Source organism: Coloeus monedula (genome assembly GCF_965178545.1).
Source record: "Coloeus monedula genome assembly, chromosome: 6".
Lineage (NCBI taxonomy): Eukaryota > Metazoa > Chordata > Aves > Passeriformes > Corvidae > Coloeus > Coloeus monedula.
In genome coordinates, this window is record NC_138786.1 from 7,154,366 (window position 1) to 7,180,904 (window position 26,539).

Sequence of the window (26,539 nt, forward strand, 5' to 3'; positions counted from 1 at the left end):
GGTGGGTGAAATGCATTCTGTTGTGGTGGGTGTTGGGGAGGCATAAACTGAATTGTGCAGCATTTAAGCTCACACAGTCTGTGCTACATACCGACTCATGCTCAGAGATTAATTCCACCAAATTTGTCATAAATGAGTGAGAAGGTACCTCAGAAACACCACGACATGAGGTAAAATAACCCCCAAACAACAATAAAACTAACCAAAAAAAAAACCAGTTGTCCCCCCCCAACAAAACAGAACACCACCAAAAAAACACCCCAAAACTGCACACCGATTTTTAATACAAGAGTCTGTTTCAGCTTTTATTTATCTTCTGGTTCCTTGAAGCTTGAGAATAGGAGGTTACTCTGAAGTAAGTCAGGCTGTGTGAATTAAGAGTACCATTGCTTTCCCTATATGGCTCCCTGGGGAGTCTATTTATTAGGCACAGGCCTGTTTTCTGATTTAGCTTAAGCACTTTTCCTAGAGAATATGACTGTCCACACCAAGAGGAATTTTCGAGTAACAGCTGCAGAACAGCCTTTTTCTGTAGGAACTATCTTGAATCAGTTCCCCTAAATGGATACACAGTACTGATTTTCATCTTCATACTCCTCTTAGTACTTAAAAGGAGAAAAAAAATAAATGTTTTTAATAGGTATTCCCATAATAAAAACTTCAGAAAAGCTTCAGCTTCTTGAAAATTAGCAATAAAACTGAAACTGATGAAACCAAAATACACATATAGATGGAATATCAGGGCACTCAGCTATACTAACTTGGGTGTGTTGCTTTTTGTTTAACAATCAAAACCACTTTTGCTTTGACTAAGAATACATGCAAAATTGCACCCACCTACCCACCCACAGGAATATTTCTCAGCATGTAAATGAAATGCAAGCTCTTCTCCCTTTACCCATTATGGAGCAGGAAAAGATACCTTCCAGGGACAAACTACAACAGAATTCCACAGCTCTGCAAGGCTATGGGGAAGTGCAAAGGAAAAAAGAAAAAAATGTTTCTATGAGTTTGCAGCAAAAAAAATCATTACTAAACATTCTGTAAAAGATATAAGGATTAGGGTAGTTTGTAAGGAAGCAGGCTAATTCACTAGGTTGCTTAAAGAGACAAAAAAGAAAAAAGTGTGCAACTGTTAAAGCCTGGGAACAGCTGTCTTAGCCATTTCTTCCTTTACATCTGGATCCACTGGGCTGTTATTTTTCTTTACATTTCTGCATTCTGGCGTTGCCAGTGAAATTTCCAGTTGCACAGCACCAGGGCTGCTTGTGCTGGTGCTTACTGAAGTCAATAACGTCAAAGTTCACAGTGACCATAATAGGACAGGAATGTGAGCTAAGTGAAACTACTTTGTTCACATCAATACTGTTACAGTCACCTATATTATATGAAATTAGCAGTTAAGATTCTCAGTTCTTTGACTGAAGTGACTAATTTCCTGCAACCTTTCTCCTCCTTCCTCCCTCCAAACGTTTTGGCAATCAAGAACAGACTTACAGACTGTTTCATAACGAATACAGCCCTTAAGGGCGAAACTGGCAAGATACTCCAGTCTGCTCCAGAAATCCCTTCTGCAATTCATTATTCCATCTAGCTCTGCTCTACTGGTTTACTCCAGCCTATAAAATCTTAAGGTCCTTTATCTTCTGCAGACTGTGAAGACTTGAGACTAACTATACTCCTAAAGGGCAAAATAATCTCTTTCTAGAATTAAAAAGCTCTGGTCTATCTATCTTCTGGAAAATCAATTGCTCTAAATCTTTCCCCGCAAAGGCCTTTGTCTGCATGATGCTGTAGAAACTGAATGGTGACATGCTCAGAGGCTTTCCAGTAGCGACTACTTTTGCCTAAGAAACCATCTCTAGCACTTGCTTTTTTCCACTGGTATTACCTACAGTAACAAGAACCACATCTATTCCTCTCCTTGTCAAATAACATGATAGATTTTTTTAAATAATGATCACCTTCAACTGATGAACAGAATACCATGCAGTTCCAAAAGCGATGCTCATCTCGCCCACACAAATGACATTTTCTTGTCTGAAACATCACGATCTCCCCAAAGACCATTTCTCACCAAAGTAATACTTTGCTGTTACTATGATGTGATAGCTGCATACCCTTCACAGTGTGTCACCAAGAGAGCAGCAAATACAACTTAGCTTAACAAGCACCGGTGCGTTTTTTTTGCAAAACAGCAAAATCACTTTACTTAGATCGCTGACATTCACTGTGTCACAATACCTGTCCTTATAAGCCACTCTGTGCACATACACCCTCCCCCAAAACATGATCCAGTAAGCTGCTCTGCCCTTGACCTTTGCTAAGTAACCAGGCCTAGAGAATAGCCTGAATTACAGACTTGCATTTGAACTATGTCTCAGTTTGAGGCAACCTGCCAGGTGTATGCACCAACAGCCCCAAGACATCAGTAAGCAGGGGTTTGCCTTGCTGTGCTCAACCCAGACAAGCCAACTGTCTGAAGGGAATCTAACCTCACAGGAATTTAACGAGGTCTCTGACCTGTGGCATGTGTCACTCACTCTTTCAGCTCCCAGCCGGATGGCAAAAATGGAATTCCAGTCCAAGCGTGATGGGAACATGCTTATATATGGAGGGACAAGTACAGTGTGGTACAAAGGGAATTCAGCCCTGGGATGTTACATCTGGCCTGCCACCAGTTTAACAGATGTCAGAGCTGCACTCTGAGGCTACTACAGCATACAGCCACTTTTACAGTTCAAAGTAAGTATGGGAAGTGCTGCTGACTCACAAACTATGCTGCCATTTTTCACACTGCTAAGCAAAACAGACAAAAGTATTAACCATGAAGACCTGTTGTGTCCTGGATTTTCCCTGATCATTCTCAACATGTGATTCTCTCTCTTATGAGTGTCCCACCAAACTGACTCACGGGAGATAACATATAGGGAAGCCTATCGAGGACATTGTCTTTACCATCCAGTCCATTCACAGATCTGGTAAAGGCCACTATTATTTCCTCTCCCACTAACCCAGAACCTGTATCTGGAGCCTATAAACAGGTGGCTGCTCACACCCTCCTAACCATCCATTAGCAGCCATGTGCTCAGCCAAACCTCCTCCCAGCCCCATTCACAGAGCAGCTGCTCTCACAACTGCCTTGAGCCAGTACTGCGAGTCAAGACTTCAGACATCACAGCCTAGAAAGGAGGATTCACACAACAGCCATGCAGACCTAGGCCTAGATCTCTGTTCTCCTGTGTTCCACCTGCCCCTTCTCATGGTGTGGCTGCTGACTTGGACTAGTCCTGGAAGCTGCAAGGCCCCTCCACGAGTGGATTCAGCTCACCAGATGGGCACTGAGTATGAGCACAAGTGAAGCAACAGGAGCACTGGGGCATGGCTGCCTCCTTCCTGCAGAAGCTACACACTGGATCAACACAGCCATTTTTTCAAGTGTTAAGTAGGGTGGGTTTTTTCCTCTTAAGGCAAAAACAAGAACCCCCTTGGTCTAATGAGAGTTTTCTCTATTTGCAGACACAGTTTGATCTTGCATTGCATGTTCGACTTCCAGATGACTCCTTCTGTTAGAGGTGGTATTAGGCTTGGATGGGAAACAGACTTCTAAACAGGCAAATTAAAGGCAAACAAAATGAATGAAGAAAGAAAAAAGGGAAAGCAAATATCTTTAATATATTTAGATAATAAGAGCCCTGGCTGCAGTTTCTTAATTGTGCTACAGGGTGTATTTGACAACCTTTGCACCTTCCGGTGACAGCATCTCAGGCCTAACCATCCACCCTTCTTTGTTACTTCTTTTTTTTTTATCTTCCTTGAACAAAACTGTGTCCTCACATGGTCTCATGTAGGTACTTAAACAGTAAAAACACCAAGTGACCACGCTATACACCAAAAACCAAACTATGCTCTACCCAGTTTTACAGACTGCTTTTTCTTTGTTTTCCTACAACCATTTCATTTTTTCCTGAGGGACAGGCTGACATGAATGCCACATTAACTGCCAACCCCATGAGAAGAACATTTCAATCACCCATTATAACGAAGAATCAGACCTCTAAAGTCCCCTGGCCAGGCTGTTTCATGCCCTTCCAGTAACCCTGCAGCATGGCTATCACTGCCACTTTTTATCTTATCGCCTGTTCAAACATTGTCTGCGAGGGGCAGACAACGAGCCAGACCTAAACAATGATGTTAAATGAAGACTTCCTCCCAACACAGTCTTGAACTTCTGATGAAACTGATCACTCCTCAGCAAGATAGCAAACCGTGTTGGGGGTTTAAAAGCTTTAAAATCCAAGTCAAGAGAATGTAAATAGGAAGCAGGCTCCCAAAAAACAGCAAAGCTCTCACTGCATGCAAAATTCTCTCTGGGCATCAGGTAACCACCAGCTATATGTACACATACATACACAGACACATGTAAAAACAAATAACAAATATACACCATCGGGATGTTTTGATTCCTTTGTTTTTTAAACACGGGGGGGGGGAGGGGGGGAAGCTCAGTCAAATTCTTTTCTGTTAAAAAAAATAAAATTAGAGGAGGCTTTTTACCTCATTAGATTTTAAAACACATCTGAAGTGGCAGCAACTTTTCCAGAGCAAAGAACTCAGTATTTTCTAATTCCACTAAAATTCAGACAACTCTGCACTAGAATTTGATGCTTGTTAAGAGAGAGTAAGTTTTTCAATGTTTTTGTAAGAGTAAAAATCCAATACATATGAAACAAAACAAAAAACTTAAACCTAGGAAGTAGCAAGACTTTTGGCTCCATACTTTTTCTTTATCAGGATACTTCCTATCAAGAAGATAAGCTTTACCATCACAATCTGTGTCATCCTTCAGCAGATCTGTTAACATGATTAACATTAGAAGCACACTAGCTGCACTGAAGTGCACATTTGGCCTCTATTCAGATTAACTGCCCTTTCTTCCAGGGAGCCACAGGTAGAAGTTCTAAATGGGGATTTAGGGTTTTCAAGGATGGAAGACATCCTGTCCTGTCCAAGGCCCCATTCATTCCATCTGCAGTGGGACCATGCCCACAGCTCCACCAAGGCTGCAGCCTGGGGAAGCTCCAGAGTCACTGTGGGGTCCCACCCTTGAAGAGAAGGGAGCACGCAAGATTTGTAGCTCGTGGCTGAAAGGAACAACAAAGGTCATAGAAAGATTTATTAGTAATTAAACACTAGGCATGGAAGTTGGTATGTTAGTCCCTGACCTCCTTGTAGAAGCACATGGTAGTAGGTTTTGAATAAAGGGGTAGAGTGGAGCGAGGAAAGTGGGAGAGAGGGAGAAGCAAGGAGGGAGGGAGAAGGAGGAAGGGAATCACTCAGTCCTGGCCCCGTCATTGATCCTGCAGTGTCCAGGGCCCTGCAACACATGAGCAGAACAAGCACACACTCTGGGTTTATTCTTATAGATTATATAGATTATAGATTTATATTGATTTCTCCAGCCTGAAAATAAGTTTTTCACTTTCTATGCAAATTAGTTATCATGCACAGTCTGTTCTTCCAGACCTTTCTGGCTGGAGGACTTTGGGGGTGCTTGGTGGTCTTGTTCCCACCCTACAGCCCACACCCATTCTCAGTCTCATTCCTGCATTTGTGTTGTGCTTATCTCCAGGAACTAGGACAAGGACATTTGTCCCAGGAAAGTGCTGCCTACCACCACACAGCCCCCTTCTCCAGCCACATCCTGTTCCTTCTCACAATATGTTATTACCAGCCATCCTTGGCTGTTATTACCAGAAACCCTTAGTTTGCTCCACAGCCATCTGACTATGGGTATTTGAGATGCACATCAGCCCCTTCTGGGCTTCTACAGACCCTGTCCTACAGTGCAAAATGGGGCAGTACTTCTGCATTCCTGCACCAGCCAGTGCCTTGCATCATCACCACTGTGACAACACCAGTGGACAGCTGGCAGCTCAGCACTCTTCACACTTCAAAGCACTACTCTAGCCCTGCAGAAAGTCAAATTCCCACTGATCCCCACAGGTGCACTCAGGCCCTTCAGGATGTAGAAATTATCTCATATTATTCTTGTAACCTTGAACAATGTTGGGAAATTGTTTATGTCTTGTTTGGAAATTACACAAAAGTCTCAGGTGGGTTCATTCTACACTTGCACTTCACCTACACAGTGAACTCTAAGCCATCTGACACCACAAGACACATAAACCAGCCATTTCATAGCTGTGTCTCATGAAGTACCTTTGCAAACAAACTGCTCTCAGCCACACGTTAAACACAGGGCCATTACTAATCTGTGCAGGGATACAGATCGATAACCTCACCTTTCAGCAAGTGCCAACCTCTGCAGCTCCCAGTCCCCTCTTGCTGTGCCTGGTTCCTGCTTCAGGCTGCTGTGCCAGTACAACTGTACAGGGACAGACAGTGAACAGGACTGGAGAGCTGAACTGGGCATCATATTCCAGGGATTACTCTGAATTCCCAATTATGCTACACGTATGATACAGACACTTGGGTGAACAGAGCAGCACTGCAAAGGAGCGAGGGCTGCTCCAGTTAGCAGCACCACCACCCCAAACAAGCAGGGCCAAAGAGCTCTCGTAAAACCATTGCTTCATACGCTCCTTGGCATTATGAATTCAACAACAGTGGATTGAACCAGCCACATGGGATGTTACAACAGTTAGTTGTTAGTTTGAGCAGCCTAAAGCAGCCCCAAGTTGCAGGTCTTTGCGACACCACTGTGCAAATCAGATTGCTGGCCCAGTCAGGAGTTTAACACCACATCTGAAGGCAGTGGCAAGCCTTGACTAGGTGTGCAAGTGAAAGCTTTCTTTCATCAATGATTAAGCCATACAAAACAGACAAAAATACCACAGGAAAAGAAATACTAAATATTTTACCCTTTTTAGCAATATAGTTCCGTTCAGGAGAATATTTCATGGCATCTTACTGTTTCTGCACGGACAATGAAGGCAATCTCAAAAATCTTGATCCCATAGAAACTTGTCACAAAACTTCCATGCACAGATGCTGCATTTCACCATGTCAAAACATTTCCCCGGGAACAATTACAAACTGGCCTTTCAAATGCATATGATGGGGCGTGTGGCCCAGTGAAAGCACACGTTATTAAAGTTCTACCCTCTTTATCATTTTCATAAACATTTAAGTCACGTGCTGCAGAGCAGCCTCACTGAAAGCTCCTTCAAGTTTCATTCCAAGAGAGTCGGGATCAGCCACCTTCTCACTAAGTGCAGGAAGCAGAAGAATGAGAAAGCAAGTAAAGCTGTCAATACAGGGAATTGTATGTATGCCATTCCTCTATAAAAACACGGGCACTGTGGAACATTAAAAGTCCTTTTCAGACACTGTGTCACTACTAACAGCTAATATAACAGGAAATTTTAAGTCAAATACTGTATTAGCCAAAACTACAACAATAAACAGCAAAGTTGCCATGCCTTGCATAAAAATGAAACCCTAAGGAAACCTAGAGCAGTTTGTTGATACCATGTGCAGTCTAGGCTACATGCATAATGTAACAGTGCAACTGCTAACAGCAGGCTCAGAGAAGATAATTTACGCTTGTTTTTATGGACATGAGGAACTGATCTTTGAAGTTGTCCCTAATGAGATTCTGCTTGGCCCTAACAGCATCCTGAGAGAACGTGCTGGTTTTCTCCCCTGCATCCGGTGCATATTTATGATGCAAAATCCAGACCTATTTAAATTGCACATGTGGACTGGTGTCCCCCCGTGCCATTGCAAAGTCAGATTCTCACAGTGGGGGAAATACCTACCAAAACGCCTCAATTTAGTTTCAAGTATTTTCTGTAATTACCCATTCCACCTTTACTAAATACCAAAAGATACATGGGGGTTAATGAATGTGGTTCCTTTTTCCTTTGTACAGTTGACCTCCTAACTTGATTAGAGCTGCCAGGTCAATTGGCAGCCGTATCACACACTGAGGAAGACACATCCAAACCACAGTCATAAGGCTCCCCAGAGAAAATACAAGTGTAGCTCTGCAATGGATTTCAAAAACACAGGCAGCAGCAGAAGTAAGGCAAATAGGAAAAGATTTTTGCTGTGCCCTGTGTAGCTTTAAGACTACACCCACCTGTTCTTAAAAGCCCTTTCAGTTAAGAGATCTGCAAGAACCATTGAACCAACATCACTAAAATCTCAAGTTGTAACTAATGCAGTAGCCACAACACCTCCTACAACTACAACATGCTGTGGTACAGCTATCAAAACCTGGCAGTGGGGGAAACACAATGTTCACAGGGAACAGACCTTAACCCTGTCACGCTCACAGAACACGGGGCACCACATCTGTAATGACACTACCCTTCTACAGTACTGGACCAAAAATGACTGCAAAACCTGGATAAACATTTAAGAACATTTGTTTAAATGCTGCCTGATGCACCTTTGGTATGTGAGTCCCTGGAGCAGTGCTGCTAGCAAGTGTCATTGCCCACTTTGGGCCAGGGCACTGACACACACTTGGCAACAAATCAAATAAGGACAGCCTAGATTTTACTCTCTCTTCCATACTTCTCCCAGATATAGCCATCCATATACCATGGTTCTTGATTATCACTGCTGCAGGTCAAAGTATTCAAGTAAACTAAGGACAAACTGAGGCAGTTCAAGAAACTTTTTCATGCTCCATTCAACTGTTTCTTCTGCAGGAGAAAACTTTTGGGAGGGTGCTAAAATCAGAAGGTTGGCCACTCCAGCAGCTCCCCATGTAGCTGAAACATATTACTTTAGTTATACCATCAAAGAATGAACATTTTAACTCTTAATTTTCTGTCTTTTCCTGTTTGGAAGATAGAGGGGGGGGGGAAAAAAACCCCATAAATTCTTTGAACATACCTGTCAGCACTGTCCATGCTGTATGACTGCAGAGCATGTTGTTTAAGATTAGATGACTCAGAGGACAAATAGCAGGATGCCTGATTTTTCATTTAGAGCTCATTATCTAATAACACACTAAACAAATAGAAATTCTACCCCACTGACAGCTGTTTGGTGCCTTAAAAAAACAAAACAAAACAAAACACCCCCATAAAACAACAAAATACCAGAAAGAATTGTGCTTTAATTCCTATAAACAACAAGCATGGCCACGCTTCCGTGCCAACAACTAAAAGGCACAAGTCTGGAAGTTCAAAATCTCAAAAACCTTTTTGTTAGGTAAATAGTAAGACACATGCAAACACAAAAGACAGATTCCAACAGTGCCACCACAGCAATACTGCGACATGTAGCACACTGCTGCGCTTCACGCTAGGGCAGGAACATCTTTAAACACATATGCAGCAGTAAAATCCTAACAAAGTAAATACGGCTGCAGGTGCAAGGTGTGCTGTATCCCAGCACACCTCAAGCCAACATCTTCAGTCAGGTTATTTCTGGGGATTTGAGATCATTTATACATTTCTCAACTTCCATTTATTCTGTGTTGGTCATCTCCAGTACATTCCTCCTGCATTTTATTGTATAATTGTCCGGACCTGGCGCTGTCTCTTTACAGACAGATATACAGAAAATTGCCACATCTTATTCCAAATCTTCTATAGGACCCCATTCAACTGGAACTAATTAATAAAAAAACTCTACCAACCTCCTGGCTCTATGTGTTTCATAAAACAGTGTTTTAACTCTTCACTGAATGAGATGATTCACAAGAGGTCTTTCTCATTCCGTAGAATGGCATCTTAAAAAGCTTCTGAGAGGAACACTGACTGAAAATAGTGACAGTATGAAATGATGGCATGAACTGACTATCAAGGAAGCCAGGTGATCCAAAATTAAGTTTCAACTTCAACTGATATTTCTCCTGACAATCTAGACTGGATGCAAGGATTCTTTTCAGGAAAATATGCTCTGTAATAATGATATCTAAAATGAATGAGCCAGAACACAAAACAAAATCCCCCTAAATACAGACCATTTTAATTCCTTGAGACCAGGGATTTCCTTTCTATTCTCACTCAAAGAAAATGAAGTCTCCATTCTACATTTATACATTTTTAAACCAACCTGTCTTCTTGCAGGCATAGAACTCATGGTGATAGATAACTAACAACAAATGAAAACCCCACACGTTAAAGGTCTCTGTTTTGCTGCCAAGATGATGTATCAGGTTCTGAGAGGAGTAGTGTGTGTGATCCTTCCATTAACACAGCAGCACTCTCAGAAAGCAGCCATGCAGAGTAGCTGAGCAGAACACCACCAAAGGTCACAGTGGAGATAAAATAAGGAGGGGAAAAAAATCATATACCACCCCAAGGATTACCATCAGCATTTTAATTCTCAGAGGGTGTTTGAAACTCCTATTACAGCATTTGATCTGTGCAGTCTCATTATACATTTCTAGGAGAAAAACTGTCTTAAGAACTTTATGCAAACAATTAAAATAATCTCCAAAAGAAGTTACAATATGAATCATAACTCTCTCAAAAACCCAAAGAGGGTACGTAAGTGGAAACTTTCAAGGTAGAGAATAGCAATGAGAGCAGAACAAAATTAATTCTTCTTGCAAACATGCCTTCCTGTCAAAGCTGCAAACATCCCTGTTTAACAAACAAGATGATGGAAAATCAAACTAATGTCAAGAGAGATATAATCAAAATGAAACAATTATATATAAAAACTTTCAAGTAATTGAAAGATTACACCTGGGCTATATATAATTTTTTTCATGTATAATCGTGTATTTATTTAGTTTTAATTTATTCACTCCCTTCCAAGAGGAAAAGTGAATGCCTGGATGACTTTAAACTTACAAAATAAACACATCACACAGAAGAAATTTCCCTCTTCCTTAATATCTGTCAGTTATCATAATCTTATATGTACATTGCTAACAACCAGAGAAAGGAAGTCTTTGAAAGAATCATTGCTTAAAACTGAGGGAGCCACTTAACCTGGCATTTTTAAGTGACAGGTCCTGTCCCATTGGAAGCAACAATGATGTCACTAATCCCTGCATTTTATAAGTATAGGACAAGGCTCCTATGTATTAAATATGCTGGACTACATGAAATTCTAATTCTGAACATAATTTTCCCCAAAACTACTACTTCACCCTTCACAGGAAAGCAAATAACCCATTGTTAATGCTCGCTGCTGGCCAAAAGCGAATGTGCCTTAAGAAACAAAGAAGCCTAGAGTAATTAAAAAGTAATGACTTTTTTCTTTGTGCTCCCTATATAAAAGGAACAGGAGGGAAGATATACTGGACTAGCACCTTTTCCTTCCCATAAACTGATGCAATAGCTAAACATTTAGGAGTAATGTGCTGACCTTCCTGCTCACAGTCACTACACTCAATTCCTTTTACCAGAGAAATTGTAAACGTGGTAAATAGCAAGTTTCCTGGCTTACAAATACATCAGATCAAGTCCCTCTATCACGCTCCTTTCTCCTTCCCTCCCCCATCCTCTCTCCATCTGCTGCCCTCCTGGGAAGGGAGCGCTACACTTAATGGCTCTGTGCTTTTAAGTCTAATGTGCTGGATATAAGCTAATGCCCAGTACAGTAAGTGGAGACTTTGCTGCAAGGAAGCCTCTGGTGCTGCTTTTTCCCTGTCCAGCAGAATCTCTGCAGCCCTAATGTCAGGCAGGATGAAAGGAACAGAGGGGCTGGGAATATGAAATCCACAACCTGTGACAAAAACAAGTCCTGCAAGACAAAGCCCAGTAATTTAAATTAACTTTAGGTAAAAACAGGAGACAGTTAGATTTTGTTACTCCCCTCAACATAACAATTTAAATTTAGAAAAAACGCCCATTATAAAATAGGACATAAAAAAATAGGGGCAAGCATCTCCCTATCAGTGGAGAGTACACAGGTGAACTCTGTTGATAGCAGAAATAAAATGGGTCTTATCCATCAGTTATGAAGTGGACACGTGTATTTGGGGATTATGAGCTGACCTGCTCTCCAGCCATCCTCTCTGCCCCACTCCAAAGGCTTCAGCAGCAGCAGCAGCAGCAGCACTGCTCATCCACCAGCACTTAGTGACAGCCAAGAGCAGCAGATCCTGCAGGATACATACAGCTCGTGGGCTGGGAGAAATCTCCAGCTTTATCGAGGTTACGACCAAGCTTTATGGTCAACTCTTCAGGAGATAAATAAAATGACTGCAACGCCAGGTACCTAAACTTTATTGTTTGGAATCCAGACTTGCCCGTTTTCTGCTCCAACCACTTGGTACTGCTCCAGGAATGTTACTGGGTGCAAGATTATCCTACCCTATCCTACCCTAACTTTTTCCTTGAAAAATGCAGCAAAATCAAAACCATTAAATGAAGTCTAGTCACATTTACTACAGGACAGAATTGGTTTGACTTCAGTGTTTTAAATGCACACATGTTTGCTGTTTTATTTTATGTGATCTTAATTTGCTGGGTTTTTTAAAAATTTCTTTAGCAGTTAATATATTGGTTTATATTGTGGTGGATTTGGCAGTGCTAGATTAATAGCTGGAGTTGATAATCCAACTTAAACAAGTCCATAATTCAGCCACAGCTTCCTCATAATTAAAAACAACAACACAGTAACACAAAACTTGCCCTCTACAATACACAATCTAAAAATTGCAACCTTAATGGCCCACATCAAAACCGAAAGTAAATGGGTAAGACTTGAACTTCCAAATCCCATCAAACAAGCTGTTTGCATCTTCTGAAATACCTGCTGTGAAGTATGTGTGTGTATATACACACACAGCCTTAGCTCCTTCCTCCCTTTTGCGCTGCTCTGCACATTCACGGTGCAGAGAAGACCTGAGAGCCGTATCAGGCCCTCTGCAAGCAGAAACAACCTCGATGAAGTCCATAAAACTACAGCTGCATGTGCCAAGTATGATTCAAACCACTGGAAACAAGAAGTCATTGCTCCAAGGACCAAAACTCACAACTTGCTGGAAAATCCACTCTAGGGACTCGGGAAAACCTGGTGTGAATTATGAAGTGAATGATTTTCCCATGCAAGACCGAGGGCACTTCCTACCCAGCACTGGCACACCCCTCTCCCTGCCGGCACATATCACTGGAGGGGATGCAGGTAACCCCAGCAGCAGACTGGGCTGTGCCTTCCCAGCAATAACTTTACAAGGCCACTGTTCAGAGATGCAACTTTTAAAGGCATCTCCCTGCCTTACTGTACTTCTGCTACGCCTAGAAGCATTTATTTTCTCAAGTTACATCATGGCATTGTACAGAATTCAAAACCAAACTGTTCCAGTGTTCCTTTAGGGAGGAGACACACTAGCCCTCCATTTCTGAATTTTCCCATGGATACATGTTAGGCCACTGACTCTGAAATTACTGACTTCCACCTCCGGGAGCTCAAGATCAGAAATGTAAACTCAAGAAATTAACATGCCAACATTGAGTACAAAAATCAATGTCCATGACCAACACTTGATCACTTCTGAAATAGTCTTGCATCAAACATAAGCTAGCTGCATATAATAATTTAACACATAACACAGACATCTAAACTCACATTGTTTATAGGGCTTTCCTTTTGCTTTTTTGTCCAACAAAAAATTCTAGCAAGGGTTTGTAAAAGAAAAGAATAAGATGTGTGATAGGTAGCTGCAGCACTTTCCTTGGAATAGCCATGTGTTACAGGGAAAAGGAACAGGCTCCCTCATCACTGCTGTCAGGGGAGACCGGCCTCATCCTGCCACTAGGAGAAAACCATGAGCCAAAAATTCTCCAGTGGATAGCAGCATGGAGCCTGCAAATTTAGTTATTAACTCTCTGTTTGGAAATCTATGCTCTAGAAGTTGTTTCACAGGACAGATTGTACTCTCACCCTTCAAGCACTAAATAAAAGCAAGAATCTGCTGCTTCCACAACAATATCCCTACCGCCCTGATATTTTAAAAAAAGAAATTAACAAGTTTCCAGTGACAGTACAACATCCTGATTGCAACATACATCCATCTTTTTTGTCTAACTACTTCACAGCAAAGAGCTTCCTTGGTGAGCAGCCTCCCTCCAGCACAAGGTACTGTGGCAGAAGCCATTGCTGCAAAAAGCATTCCTGGTCAGATCCCATCACACATCTCCCACAAGGTAAGAATACACTGTGTGTTGCACATAAACATGAAGGTGCAGGTCAACTGTGTCTCAGTATGACTGACCACTAAATGAACCATACAGGTAACACTATGGTGTAGAATCAGACCATGTAATGAAAATTTTCTTTTATAGTCCTCAGCTACTGAGATGGGGCCTTACAGGTAGAGTGTTTGTCACCCAAAGGCTCCTCTGCATGATTAATACAGTGCAAAAGAACACCAACACACATGAACACAAAAACTTTTTTCTTTTTCTCCCTCTCAGGGTTTACCAACAGCAGCCAGACTGACTCTACAAGATGTTTTAACAGCACACTTTCACAATGAAAATCTTCATGTAGTCTTATTTCTGCAAGAAAGGTGAACAAATATCCCCCTCCTTCTATCCTTGCCCACTGGTGGATCAGTAAGCATAGTGCCAGCTCCCTGTGCTGGCCACCTCTGTGACCCTCTACTGGTGAGGCTACACCAAGAGAGAGATCACTGCAAGTAGCTCATTAGAAAAAAAAACCCAACAAACCAAAAAAACCCCCCACAACCAACCAAAAACCCCACACGACTACATGGACATTTCTAACCTGGACTGTTCCAGCGTCACAATCCATACAGCAGCCTCCAAAAGGCTCTGCCAGCGCTCCTGGGGAGGTGGCAGAGCGTGTGGCACAGGGGCAGGAAGGAGCAGCTGGGGAGCAGCAGGTTCAGCGCTGAAGCCTTTCTTTATCTCAGGGATCTTCCCCCCTTCCAGCCCTGTGAGCAACCTCCAGGCACAGCTTTTCTCATTCAGACAACACGTGGGAGCTGCAGAAGGCTGATACCTCACACTGAGGGACTGATGGATTGATTTTGATAGGCAGAGACTGCTCTGGCAGCCTGATCCCACCAACACAAGAGGTAAAGGGTTTATCACCAATTGAAACCAGACCTGGCTTCCATCTCAGGGCAGGGCAATGTGGAAAGACAGTAATAACAGGGCAATGGTGGCAAAAAATTATTTTAAACCTATCCTACATTTATAATAATAATAATAATATTGGCACTTTTACAGCATTAGCCTTCCAGGGACGTCAGACCATTTTTTTAAAGGTAGCTTGGTATTATTCCTTTTTACAATAACAAAAAGAAAGGTCAGAAATTTAATCAATTTTTCAAGAGTGCTTAGCATATTATGACTGCACTGTATAAACACAATACAAGGGGCCTAAATTTGAATTTTAATTACAAAACTGTAGTTCCTGAGCCTTACATCACCACTGTATGGACACTTTGAGTATGCTCCACCCTCCAGCATCCCAAAAGGCTCTAAGCGTAGCTTCTTTAAAAAGTTATTTTCATTTTACATGTAAAATTTAAGTTAAGAACTTATGTGATGCTTAGATTTTTGCACAAATAACTTTGAACAATGTAAAATCAGTGAGGTGGTAGAGATCCTCACTCACACAATGTACAGGCACCAGTAAGAGAGTTTTCTTAATGACAATTAAAATTGGCATCCTTGCCACAAGGCTTCCGTTGTTCTGTGGCAGAAAGACCACAAAACACCACCAGTTCCTGGCCCTCTTCTGGAGTGGGGGACTGTTTATTTCGGGACAGTTGTAAGGGTTTTCACCTCCACTGTCTCCCTGCCTGTATTCAGCTGGAATCCCCACCAGGCACTGCAGAGAGAGCTCAGCTGCCTCGGGGCAGCTGCTGAAAGGCTCCTGCTCTTGGCTAAAGAAAAACAGGTTTGTTTTCCTTCACACACCGGGCTGGGAACTGCTGCAGTCAGTGAGGGACCAGCCAGGGAAAGGAGACTAAACCTGCACCAAGGTAAGCTGATTGTGAGCCGTGACCCCAGGAAAAAAATCCCTGTGTCAGAAAGTAACGCTCAAGTTTTAAGCACACTCATTCAAAGTATTCCTGTTTTTACAGCCAGAGCGTTAATGTCACTTGATTGTTTCAGAGAGTACTGGTTTATTTATTTATTTGGAAAAATAAGTAGTGAAAAGAAACCTGGGTGGTCATGGACTGTGTATGCTTTTGTAAAAAAGAAAAAAGTGTTATTAATGGCTAGAGCAACAATTTCCAGCAAAAACCACAACTCTGTCATATCAGCATCAGCTGAAACATCCTGCCCAGTCACACGAGGCACAGCTGACTGGTGTAAGACTGAATCTCTTGTTATCTCAACCAGTAATATTACATATACCAACTCCACTTTTCTGTAAATGTCAAATGAGTTCATATACTGCTAATGACAACTCTTTTCCCCTCCCCCTAAATATTACACACCTTACATGAAACAAAAATCGAGAATATTGCAAATCAAATGCATGATTTCCCACTAATCTCAGTGGGAGTTTATAAAGCCCATTAAATGCAGGACGGTTTCCCCAAGAAAAACAAGAAAGCAAGATCCTCCTCCCTCTCAAGGTTAGTAGTCTAATACGATCTCTGGGTTTTAACAAGGTAAGGCTTCGTCACAGTTGAAAGTTTTTTCTTCTATGATCAAATAGCTGTGTTTTTATTTTACTATTATTATTATATATACACATTTACACACAGACATTTACGTACTTTGTTCAACCATACATATATTTCTACCAATATAAAACTCTGCTTATACTCTTTGTTTTAAAATAAGAATATTCACATGGGGGATTGCTCTAGTACAGAAAAGGCAGTAAAATTATATAGTTACAGATTGAAAAATGTATCTCCAGGTATGAATAAACTTATTTAGAAGACTTTTGCTCTGGCACAGAAGCCTCTATCTTTCTACTCCCCTACTACTGAATTTAAACCATAACAGAGTTTTAACATGCATTCAAACTACCCTAAAAACAAGCCACCAAGCCATGTTGGTGAGACCAGAGGAAACCTAATGAACTCCTCTAACAGGCTCAGCATGCAGCAGCTCAGGCTACAGCTGTTTTATCTTCACAAAACTCCCTCATCCTCACCAGATAGGCCTGTCCAAAGGGGCATTTTCCATAACAGATACACAAGGTTTATTACACTCTTCCCTTTTTTTTCCCTCTGCAAGTAAATGGGGTGTTGTTCCTAAACAGGAAGATTCTTCTGTCTGGTTGAAACCTAAGTAAGTAGTTTTTCGTTTGAATTTGTCCCCAGGCTGCATCCTACTGCTGCTCACTGGTATTGTTGGTACCACTGCTAGCAGCCTCATACAGAATATCTCAAAAGTCTAAACAGGTTTAAAAGCTGGTTTGGTTTTAAAAAACAAACAAACAAACAAACACACCCCACCCCCCCGCAAAAAAAAAAGCCCCTCAAACACACGCTTATACATCTAAGGAGCAAGAAGCACTTCCCTCTTTAAGTCACAATTCTTGACAAAAAAAAGATTGAAAGTATGAAAACTTTCAGAAGAATAATAATCAACATGTAGCACAGGGGAGCATATTATAGTTGTTATTTATTATTTTGCAGCTGTCCTTGAAAGCAGGGAACTAAGGTGATGCAGTTAATTAAAACTAAGTGAAAGTAAATATTAATTGGACAAAGCACTCAAATACAAACGCTTTATAACATTCAGAAAGCAAGTGAAACCTGTGGGTGGGAACATTGCTTCAAGATGACAAAATAATATTTAAAATTACATCCCTTTATGCAAAACAACTGTGCAGCAAAAATTGCCTTTAGAATACCTCTTCAGACATTAATTAGTCAAGAAATAAAATAAAAAGGCTGGACAAACTGATTCAAAAGTTATACTGGCAAAACTGCTGTTGCTGCCAGCCCAAGCAAAAGGAGCTGTAATAAATACACTGCTGTTTACCTGACAGTACACTTAAACAAATTGACTAAGGAGTGCTGGTATAAAAATATGTATAAAGATAACTGTATCACAGCTGATTGAACTACATGACACTGTCACATGAAAGGCACAAAATGAAAGTGGGAGAAAAAGCCCATGAACAAGCAGAGTACTGGCAGTAGTGCCTTACTCACCAGATTTATGCTGGTGATATTGCATGGACTCTCCTTTACTCTGTGTGAAAACAGAGTTAGGCCCAAAGGATATGAGAACTTGTAAATGGTTCAGTGTAGGCCAAGAACCCAGTTCTCACCTTTGCACATGAAGATGCATATCCATAAAGAAATTACTTCTGAAACCAGTATTTTCTTTAGCAAAGAACACTGTCCTTAAGCTGCACCCAGCTACTGATTTATGGCATGCAGCAGGGTCCTGCAGCAATAATTGCCCTGCTATTCACACACATGTCACAAAATTCAGCTCCCATGTTGCTTTACTCATTTCTCTTCATCCCATGATTTTTAAAATAAATTTTTCACTAGGGAATAAAGCCTCTTCAAATTCCCTCTTAGGAAAAAAAAAAAAAAAAAAGGCAAACCACAAAACAGAAAAAGAAACCAGCAAACCAGACACATGCATTACTTTAGAAGACAGCAACAAAGAAAAGCAGACTGTAAAACCAAATCAAATCAATCCTGGCGGCAGCAGCAACGTGGCACTAACAGAGATATAACAGGGTAAAGAGATCATGGTTTCTTTGTTAATATTGCTTTTACCAATTTTCTGTTCAGATTTCTCACTTGATGACAACCTCTTTCAGAAAAACACACAAAACTTCCATTACAATACATTGAAAAGACAAATACAGACTCCATCTGAAGCTACCATATAATCCAGTCTCCCCTTTCCAGAAACAATGTCACTGTTCTTACATCACACAAACCCTTAGCATACCCATATCTTCACTTCCTTGCTTTCCTCTACCCACCTGATAGGATCCTGTCTTTTCTTTCTCAACAGGTTTTCTAAAACCCATCATTTGCTATCCAGACTATACCTGAACTCACCTCCTGCACATGAGCATTGCTGTCTCTGCTTCCTCTGCGAATCTGAGACTAATTAATTTCCAATTTTTCTAAATGTTGATCTCCCTTTCATGTGCCACAGCCTCTGCTGAAACAAAATTTCTAATTTTAAGAAAGTTGCAGAATTTAAGTTAAAAATTATTTAAAATACTGTCACTGTACTGTACTTTGATGTTTCAGTTTTTATCTCAACTACACAATTTTTTGAAAGAAGAAAAGTATCTTTCAAGACATCCATCAAGTTAGTATCATTTAAGAGATACACTGTCCCTTAGAGGAGTGCCTATATAAATGTTTGTGAGATTTTTAAACAAAGCATGAACAATTTTTACAGCATTGAACACCACACTTACTCCTAAATTCAGCTCCCATTGAAGTCAGTGTCAATAGGAGGGGTTATTTAAAACTGCTTTCTGATTTTCTTTTGTTTGCTTTGAATTCATTCTCTAAATAAGATTTGTACTTAATGTCAGTCAGAAGCACAGCCTGGAGTGCAAAACATGCAACAGAAATTTGCTGATGGAAGGTCTGAAAAGTGCATCAAGACATGGAAATGTTTCTAAAATCAAAGTTATATCATCGTGGTAGTAATAAATCAAATCAAACGTAATTAATGGAAAGTTTTTCACCTTGAAAAGTCAGTCACATGCACGACAGACACTCTTCAGCATCCTTCCTAAAGTTGCCTTTAGGAACATTGTAACCACATGAAATCCTATTAGAAGGTGCTGAACTCCTACATTGTGACTCTTCCGGCAGGCTTCTACATAACAAAAATGCAATGAAGTACCATACAACTTTCCCCCCTTATTATGCAAAATCCTTATTAAATTCAATAGTGTGACATGGTTCAAAATCCTGCCTAACAATGGCTCTCAGGATGTCAAGAGATGTCGGCTTTGTTTTAGCTTCACGTGCTTTTCAGTCTATTAATGCTAAAAGAAAAAGAACCTTCACATAAATAACCGATAAAGATCAAACCCAACTATACAATGGGAAGGAAATTCAGAGTTGAAACTGGTAGTTAGCTCTTTGCTAAGCAAGCAGCCCATTGTGCCTAGGTGCTGCGGGCACAGCGACCCTGGGTGCCACAATACCAGGAATAACAAGGTGAGGGAAGGAACCTCCAGCTCCCCACTTCCCATGGTTTTGTTGGTTCGGGCCAGGGCTGTTGTTTAAAGAGAGTATTTGTAGTTCTTCGGAGAAACTAGAGGGCAGCCCCCGACTCCTTTGTGCGGCAGGTTGCGAATGGAATGTGGAATGCGGCACACGTTCCACTCGCAACCAGGAGGACAAAGGATTCACTGATCAGGGGGGACAATTAGTCCCAATTAGGCCTATTTCGCAGCTGAGTGTAAGCGCTGGGGGAAGGGAGCTTAAATTTTAAAGCAATGGGTCCCTCAGGCGAGTTAAAGGGAGATCAGTAAAGTGACAAGCTTGAGAACATGGGGCGAGTTCCACCGAGGTGGTGGCACCGAGCCCCAGCCACGGCCACCTCCAGGAGAGGATGAAGCAGCTTCTCAGTCCTCAGACACACCGAGTAAGAGACCCGATAACCATTTTGCCTTTTAGCTTCAATGACTAACTAACCAAACGCCTCAGCTTTCAACCCACTCCTAGAGCAGCAGTCCTCCGTGTCAGCACAGGCAGGCACACAGCAGGCACGCAGGCACGCACACAGGTCGGGAATACTCACATATGCACATGTGGAGGCTGGAACCGGCTCTGATTGATGTTGTAGTGTGTAAACGCCTGCGTTGGGTTGGAGCTGTATTCATCCACCGTTATGGTAACTTTGCCTTGTGAAGGAATTCCATGAGCCATCCTTCCTCCTTATGGACATGAGCAGCTCACAACTTCCCAAGGCCAGGAGCAGGGTAGGGCATTGTGGTCCGGGCAGCTCCTGATTCCCAGCAGCTCCGCATCAACTCTGTGACCTCTGCCAGGAGAGAAAGACAGCACATGCTGCTATAAGCCATGAGATGTAAACATACACAGACCTATTACTCTACGCTGTCCTGATTTCCATTCAGATCTGAGATCTTCTTCCGTATTCTTGATGTACCCATCACCTTCTCTAAGCATTACAATTCACTTTTTTTTTTTTTTAATGACCTCATCATCCAACTCCATCATCATTAGACACATCCAAAGGATGAATGCTTAAAGTAACACTTTATCTTCAGGGGATGGGGGAAGGGGGAATAAAATATCTCTGTTGAAAGCTCCAGTTAAATACTCCCCATTTCATATCCTTTATTTTTAAAAAATCTTCTATTAATTGCAACCACAAAAATTCACAAGTGGACCCAGTTTCCTGAAGGACAAATGACTTTCCACAAATATGCACACTTGTTTTCAAGGTGCTGTTGTAGCTTTAGAACACTGAGTAACAACGGAGAGATTTACAAGAAACTGATGTAAAGAACATGTTACAATTGCATAGCAAAAGGTACACCCAAATACCTCTGAATCAAAGTATTTATTTGTCCAAAGAAAGGCAAGTATCTAGGCAATGTTAACAAAATATCCATATTATAGCTCACTAGCATTGAAACTGGCTTGGATTCACTGTTACCAGACAGTAATGATTTATCTGACAGACTAAAGCATGATTTTACGCATAAATACTTCTGCATAAGATGAAAGAAATAGGCTCTTCCCTCTCTATGCTTCCCTATCTTTCACTTCTTCAGAGTGCTCTTAAACATATTTTGCTTTAGGACTGGATGTGTACTGTAATATTAGCATAACCCAACAGCCAGAAATCTCCCAAACACGCTCCATTGAGTTTCTTGCACAAAATCTGAGCTTCGATTTCTTCAGTCAATAAACTGAGGATACCTCAGCTGCCTTCCTTTCAGAGGGACTCTGTGAAAATTGATCAGCTGATGTTCGAAGAATACTTTCAAGATGAGCAACTTTTTAAAAGCCCCATTTATGAGGCACATCCTCAGCTGGGACACGCTATGCTAGCTGCAAGGACTTACATGAAATCATGACACTCGGAATCCATCGATATTCCTCCCTTTAGTTGCCACATATAAGAGTGGACTTTTCATATCTGGAGTAGGTTTTACAAAAGTAAATCAGTGTTTACTGGGAAGACAAAGAGATGGGAAAGAGAAGAAGATGACTTGAGCCCTGAGCATCAGACTAAGCAGTATTTTTCCAGTGCAATTTTCCTGGACTTCTCTAGCTCCCAGATAGAAATGTGCTTGCCATGTGTAACATTAAACATTCGAAATCTTTGATTTGTATTCAAAATATATTTTTAATACAAAGACTAATTTCCAGTTTGGCATGAAGCATGATGAAAATGCTCTGCAAATGGCAGATGGCCTGCTATAGGCCATTTATTTTACTATTTTACCACCTCAGGCCTATGTAGGCTTCCATATGTTAGTTGGGTTAAGACATTCTGCAACCTGCATTCCAGTAACTGGATTCTATCCTTCATCTTCTGTAGCATTGGAAGGAAAAAAGTATACTAAAAAAAAAAAAAAAAAAAAAAAAGAAGATGATGAAATGTAAAGCACCAATTTAAAAACTCACTAGTTTGTTACAGCATTGTAACTGTGGTTATGGTCTGATCTTCCCCTGTAAGACCTAGCAGACCTCTCTTGTGAGAACAAGGTTTCAGCACCAAAAAAAAGCAACGGTGAGCTTTGTTGAAACAAATCTTTGCTGTGTTAGATGCAGTGTAAGATGCTGCAACAACTGTTCACATAATGTAGTGGTTATCACACCAAGTTTGCAGCTGTTTCCTGAATTTCCTTTACAATTATATTTTAGTGTTATTTTGCATAACAGTAAAACACAACACCTGCTTCAAACTGCAGTCCTGTTCCAAGCACTGCAATTCTTTTGAGATAGAAACTACGAAGAGTGCACAACACAGAGCAGCATAATTGCCCTGTACTGAAAAGTAAATACAAATGAAAACATCTTCCTGCCAAAGAAATGACTGTCATTAACGAAAATGCTGGCCATCAGAGCTCCTGAAAAAAAAAAAAACTAAGAGTTTTTCTTTTACACTGCAAGAACTTTAGAGCCTGTATCTATTAAGAAGTAGTGTGAAAATTTTATGTGTAATGTTATTTTTTTCTGCAATTAACAGCAACAACATAAAACAATGCATTAAGCCAACAACAAAAATATGCTTGGGATTTCAGGAAAACTAAATGACACTGTTTTCAGCAACCCAGCATAAGAAAGGTCAGAACATTAAATTTCATATTATAGTTCACTCATGGAAAAAAAATCTAATTTGTTCATGAGAATGAATTATACATAAAGATAATAAGCATTTTTTACAATGTTTATAACAGTCCATGTTACAGAAAGAAATTACAACTAACTGGCATAAAACAAATGACAAGAGAATACTTAAACAGCTGTATTAAATACTCTTAAGTTGACTCTCAGTAAGACTATAAGTGTGTAAGCTGCAATTGCTTCCCATTGTTCTAATCTTTAATCTTAAAAATAAATCTCTACTTAAATTAAGACAAAGCTGAACAAAGCATCCTTTTAAAATGAAATTCAACAGCAAATGCCAGACTGGGGGTAAAAAAAAAAAAAAAGTATAATTTGAAGCCGGCTTCTGTGACAATTCTCTTACTTTCCATTTAGTACTCCATAGAGTACTACAGCTCAACTATCACAAGTATCTAATTATTACCTTCTTTACTGTGAGCGTCTCTGAAGAAAATAGAAGAAGCTGAACATTTCAAAACTTTAAAACAAATGTATTTTAGTCCCAAGATTAAAAAAAGAAATTAAAGAAGACTTCTTCGAATCACTACCATTCTTCTTTCTCCAACTATGAGCACTACTTGGAGGTTACACACAGGAGATGGGTACAAAAAAATAAAAGTTGCATTCTCTTCCCATCTATCAAGTAAAACAACGTGTAATATCCTCCACACCTTTCGAGGCAGTTTTAAGTAAGAATGACTATATTAAAAACCTAACTGATGATTTTTCAGCATGTTGGGTTTTCCCCGATACAGGCTGTTATCCTTTTCCAGCGTGGATTTGTACCGGCAGCAAGCCAGGAGATGTGCCATTGTACACATCTGCTCGTGTTACAGGTATAAACCGGCACTTTTTCGGAACAGGGCTGACCCAAACTTAGGTGCAGCTAATTGTAAATCTGTACACTGCTGCCCTGACAAAAAACTGCCACGGAATCTGTACAGGTAAGTAATTTTAAATGTAACGTTACATTGCACTCACACGAGCTCTGCGTACGTACATGCACACGCAGGCACGCGAGAAACCCATTTCCCCAAATAAAATATTTACGCCTTCCTCATCTGAATTTCAAAAATTTGCCTCTGGCTGGGCTCCGGCTGTAGCAGAAAACGCTGAAAGGCAGGAGCTGGGAAGGGTTAACCCCGTGTCAACACCTTCTGTTGATACATCCACTATCCCGGCGCTGTTACAGCGACACGGCACGCTGCACCCGCCCGGGGCGCGGGCACCGGCCGCGCCTCAGCCCCCGGAGCCCCCGGCACTCCCGGTGCACTCCCCGCGCCCCGCGGGGATTCGGCAGCGGCCCCACAGTCCCCGAGATGCTGCGCTGCAGTTTGCGGACAACTCCGGGCTCCAGCTACCCACTGAGTCCGGCGGAGGCAGCGGGGGGGCCGGACCCCGACACTCCCCCGTCCCGTTTCCCCGCCGCCGACCCCCGGTACCTGGGCTCCCGGCCGCTCCCCACCTCCGCCCGCCGCCGGCTCCCGGGCCGCCCCGGCCGCGGCCCCGCGGGGCGCCGGGCTCGCCCCCCGGTGATTGATGGCTCCGGGTGGCCAATGGCTCCGGCGCGGCCCCGTCCCGGCGTGTGCCGCAGCCCCCGCCCCGCGCCCCCTGCCCTGCCCTGCCCCCGCCCCGCGGCACCGGGGGGCATTTCTGCCCTGTCTGCGCCGTACGTGCCGCGCCGCACAAAGTTCACACCGCCCCCGTCCCCGTAGTTGCCACGGACCGAAATGGCTGTGGGGGGGAGGATGCTGGAGGGAGGGATGCGATGAACTCCACAGCAGCCGCGGGCGAGCGCGGCGAGGCCGGGCGGGGGGGTTGGGGGGGTGATGCCCGCTGCTTTTTATTCCGGCGGTGCCGACCCCCGCACCGCGCCCCCAACCCCTCCAAAGGTTCCAAGTGTCTGAGGCCTCCGGGATCAGGGTTTCAGAGCGGCTTCTCTGCCGGCGAAAGGGCGAGAGGCAACTCCGCCGGGGAACGCCAAACCAACCCGCCTTTCCCTCCCTACTTTTGCAGCGTGTCCCCCCCTCGCCCACGTCCCCCGGTCCCTCCGCGCCGGCAGCCCCGTCCCCGCGCCCGCCGGGCTGCTCGGCGCTGCGCCCGCCGGCTGCCGCCCGCCCGCTGGCCCCAGCCAGCACAATGCTCCCCGGCCTACCCTCCCGGCCCCGCCGCCGCGCCCCCCGCCCCGACCCCGCGCCGGCCCCGCACACCGCCCCCGCCCCCAGGCCGCCCCCGGCGCCGCCAGCCCCCCGCCGCCCCTGCGCCCGGCCGGGCAGCGGCGGAGGGCAGCGGGGGCACGGCCTGGGGAGCAGGGCAAGGCAGCCTCGCTCCGCGCCGCCGACATCGCCGCCTCGGCTGCGGGGAAGCGCCGCTGCCGCCGCACCGGCACGACCCGACCCGACCCGGCGGGCTCGGGCGGTCGCGGCGGGAGCGCGGGCCGCCGGGTTTATCCTCATTATTGTTTGCGGGAGGCTGGACCCGGCGCCTCCGCCGGAGCTCCTGCCCGCCTCCCCCCCCCCGCTCTCGCCCATGACACGGCACCTCTAACCCGCCGCTTTGTGCGCGGCTGCCCCCGCCGTGCCCCGCTGCTCCCGACACCGGCCCGGGGCCGCTCACCTTCCCTCCGCCGGCTGCCGCTGCGGGCGGGTCGGGGATGCCTTCAGCGCGGGCAGCGGGGCCGCTCCATGGGGCTGCGGGGGCGCGGCCGGGGCAGAGCCTGCGCCCGACCCCGCGGCGGCGCCCGGCGGCGGCGGCGGCCCTGGGTCCGGCTCCGGGTCCGGCTCTGGCTCCGGGTGCGGGAGCGGCAGCGGGGCGGCGGCGAGGGCGGGCGCGGTGCAGTGATCGGGGCTGCCACTGGGGTCAGGGAGCAGGCACCAGGAAACACGGCGGCCACGGCGCGCTGCTCGCACACGCACACACACACACACACACACACGCACGGCTCCTCCCGCTGCCTCGCACTTCACCCCCCCGGGCAGGGAGGGAGGGAGGGAGCGATCGCTGCTGCATTTCCCAAGTGTGGCACAGCCTCCCCACGCCGAGGCGGCTGGAGCGGCCGGCAGGAGCGCGGCTCTGCCCGGGTCACGGCGAGTGCCGGCGGCCACGGCCGGGGAGCGGCAGGGCAGAGCCGGAGCCCACCGGGACCCCCTCCCCGCCGAGGGGCAGCGCCCGGCTCGCTCCCCCAGACACGGCCGGCCCCGCACCACGCATCGCCGATCGGCTCGTCCGCTGCCCACAGAGATAACAAAATAAATATGTAACAACAGCAACAATTAAAAACCCCAAATCCTCGAAACAGGTTTTCGCATCTCCTGCCGCACCTTTCGTCACTGGGTGTTAATG

At 43.8% G+C, this 26,539-nt stretch overlaps 1 protein-coding gene across 1 annotated transcript in view; it reads right to left on the reverse strand.

The window, feature by feature from the left end:
* MPPED2 (metallophosphoesterase domain containing 2) overlaps positions 1-25,990 on the reverse strand; it is a 105,733-nt gene extending 79,743 nt beyond the window's left edge. Inside the window, exons 1-2 of the mRNA XM_082283093.1 lie at positions 25,814-25,990; positions 20,634-20,876 (exon numbers count right to left, since the gene is read on the reverse strand). Coding sequence (XP_082139219.1) covers positions 20,634-20,761 — 128 coding nt within the window. The 5' untranslated portion in view covers positions 20,762-20,876; positions 25,814-25,990. The remainder of the gene's footprint in view (positions 1-20,633; positions 20,877-25,813) is intronic.
* Between the last annotated feature and the right edge of the window lie 549 nt (positions 25,991-26,539).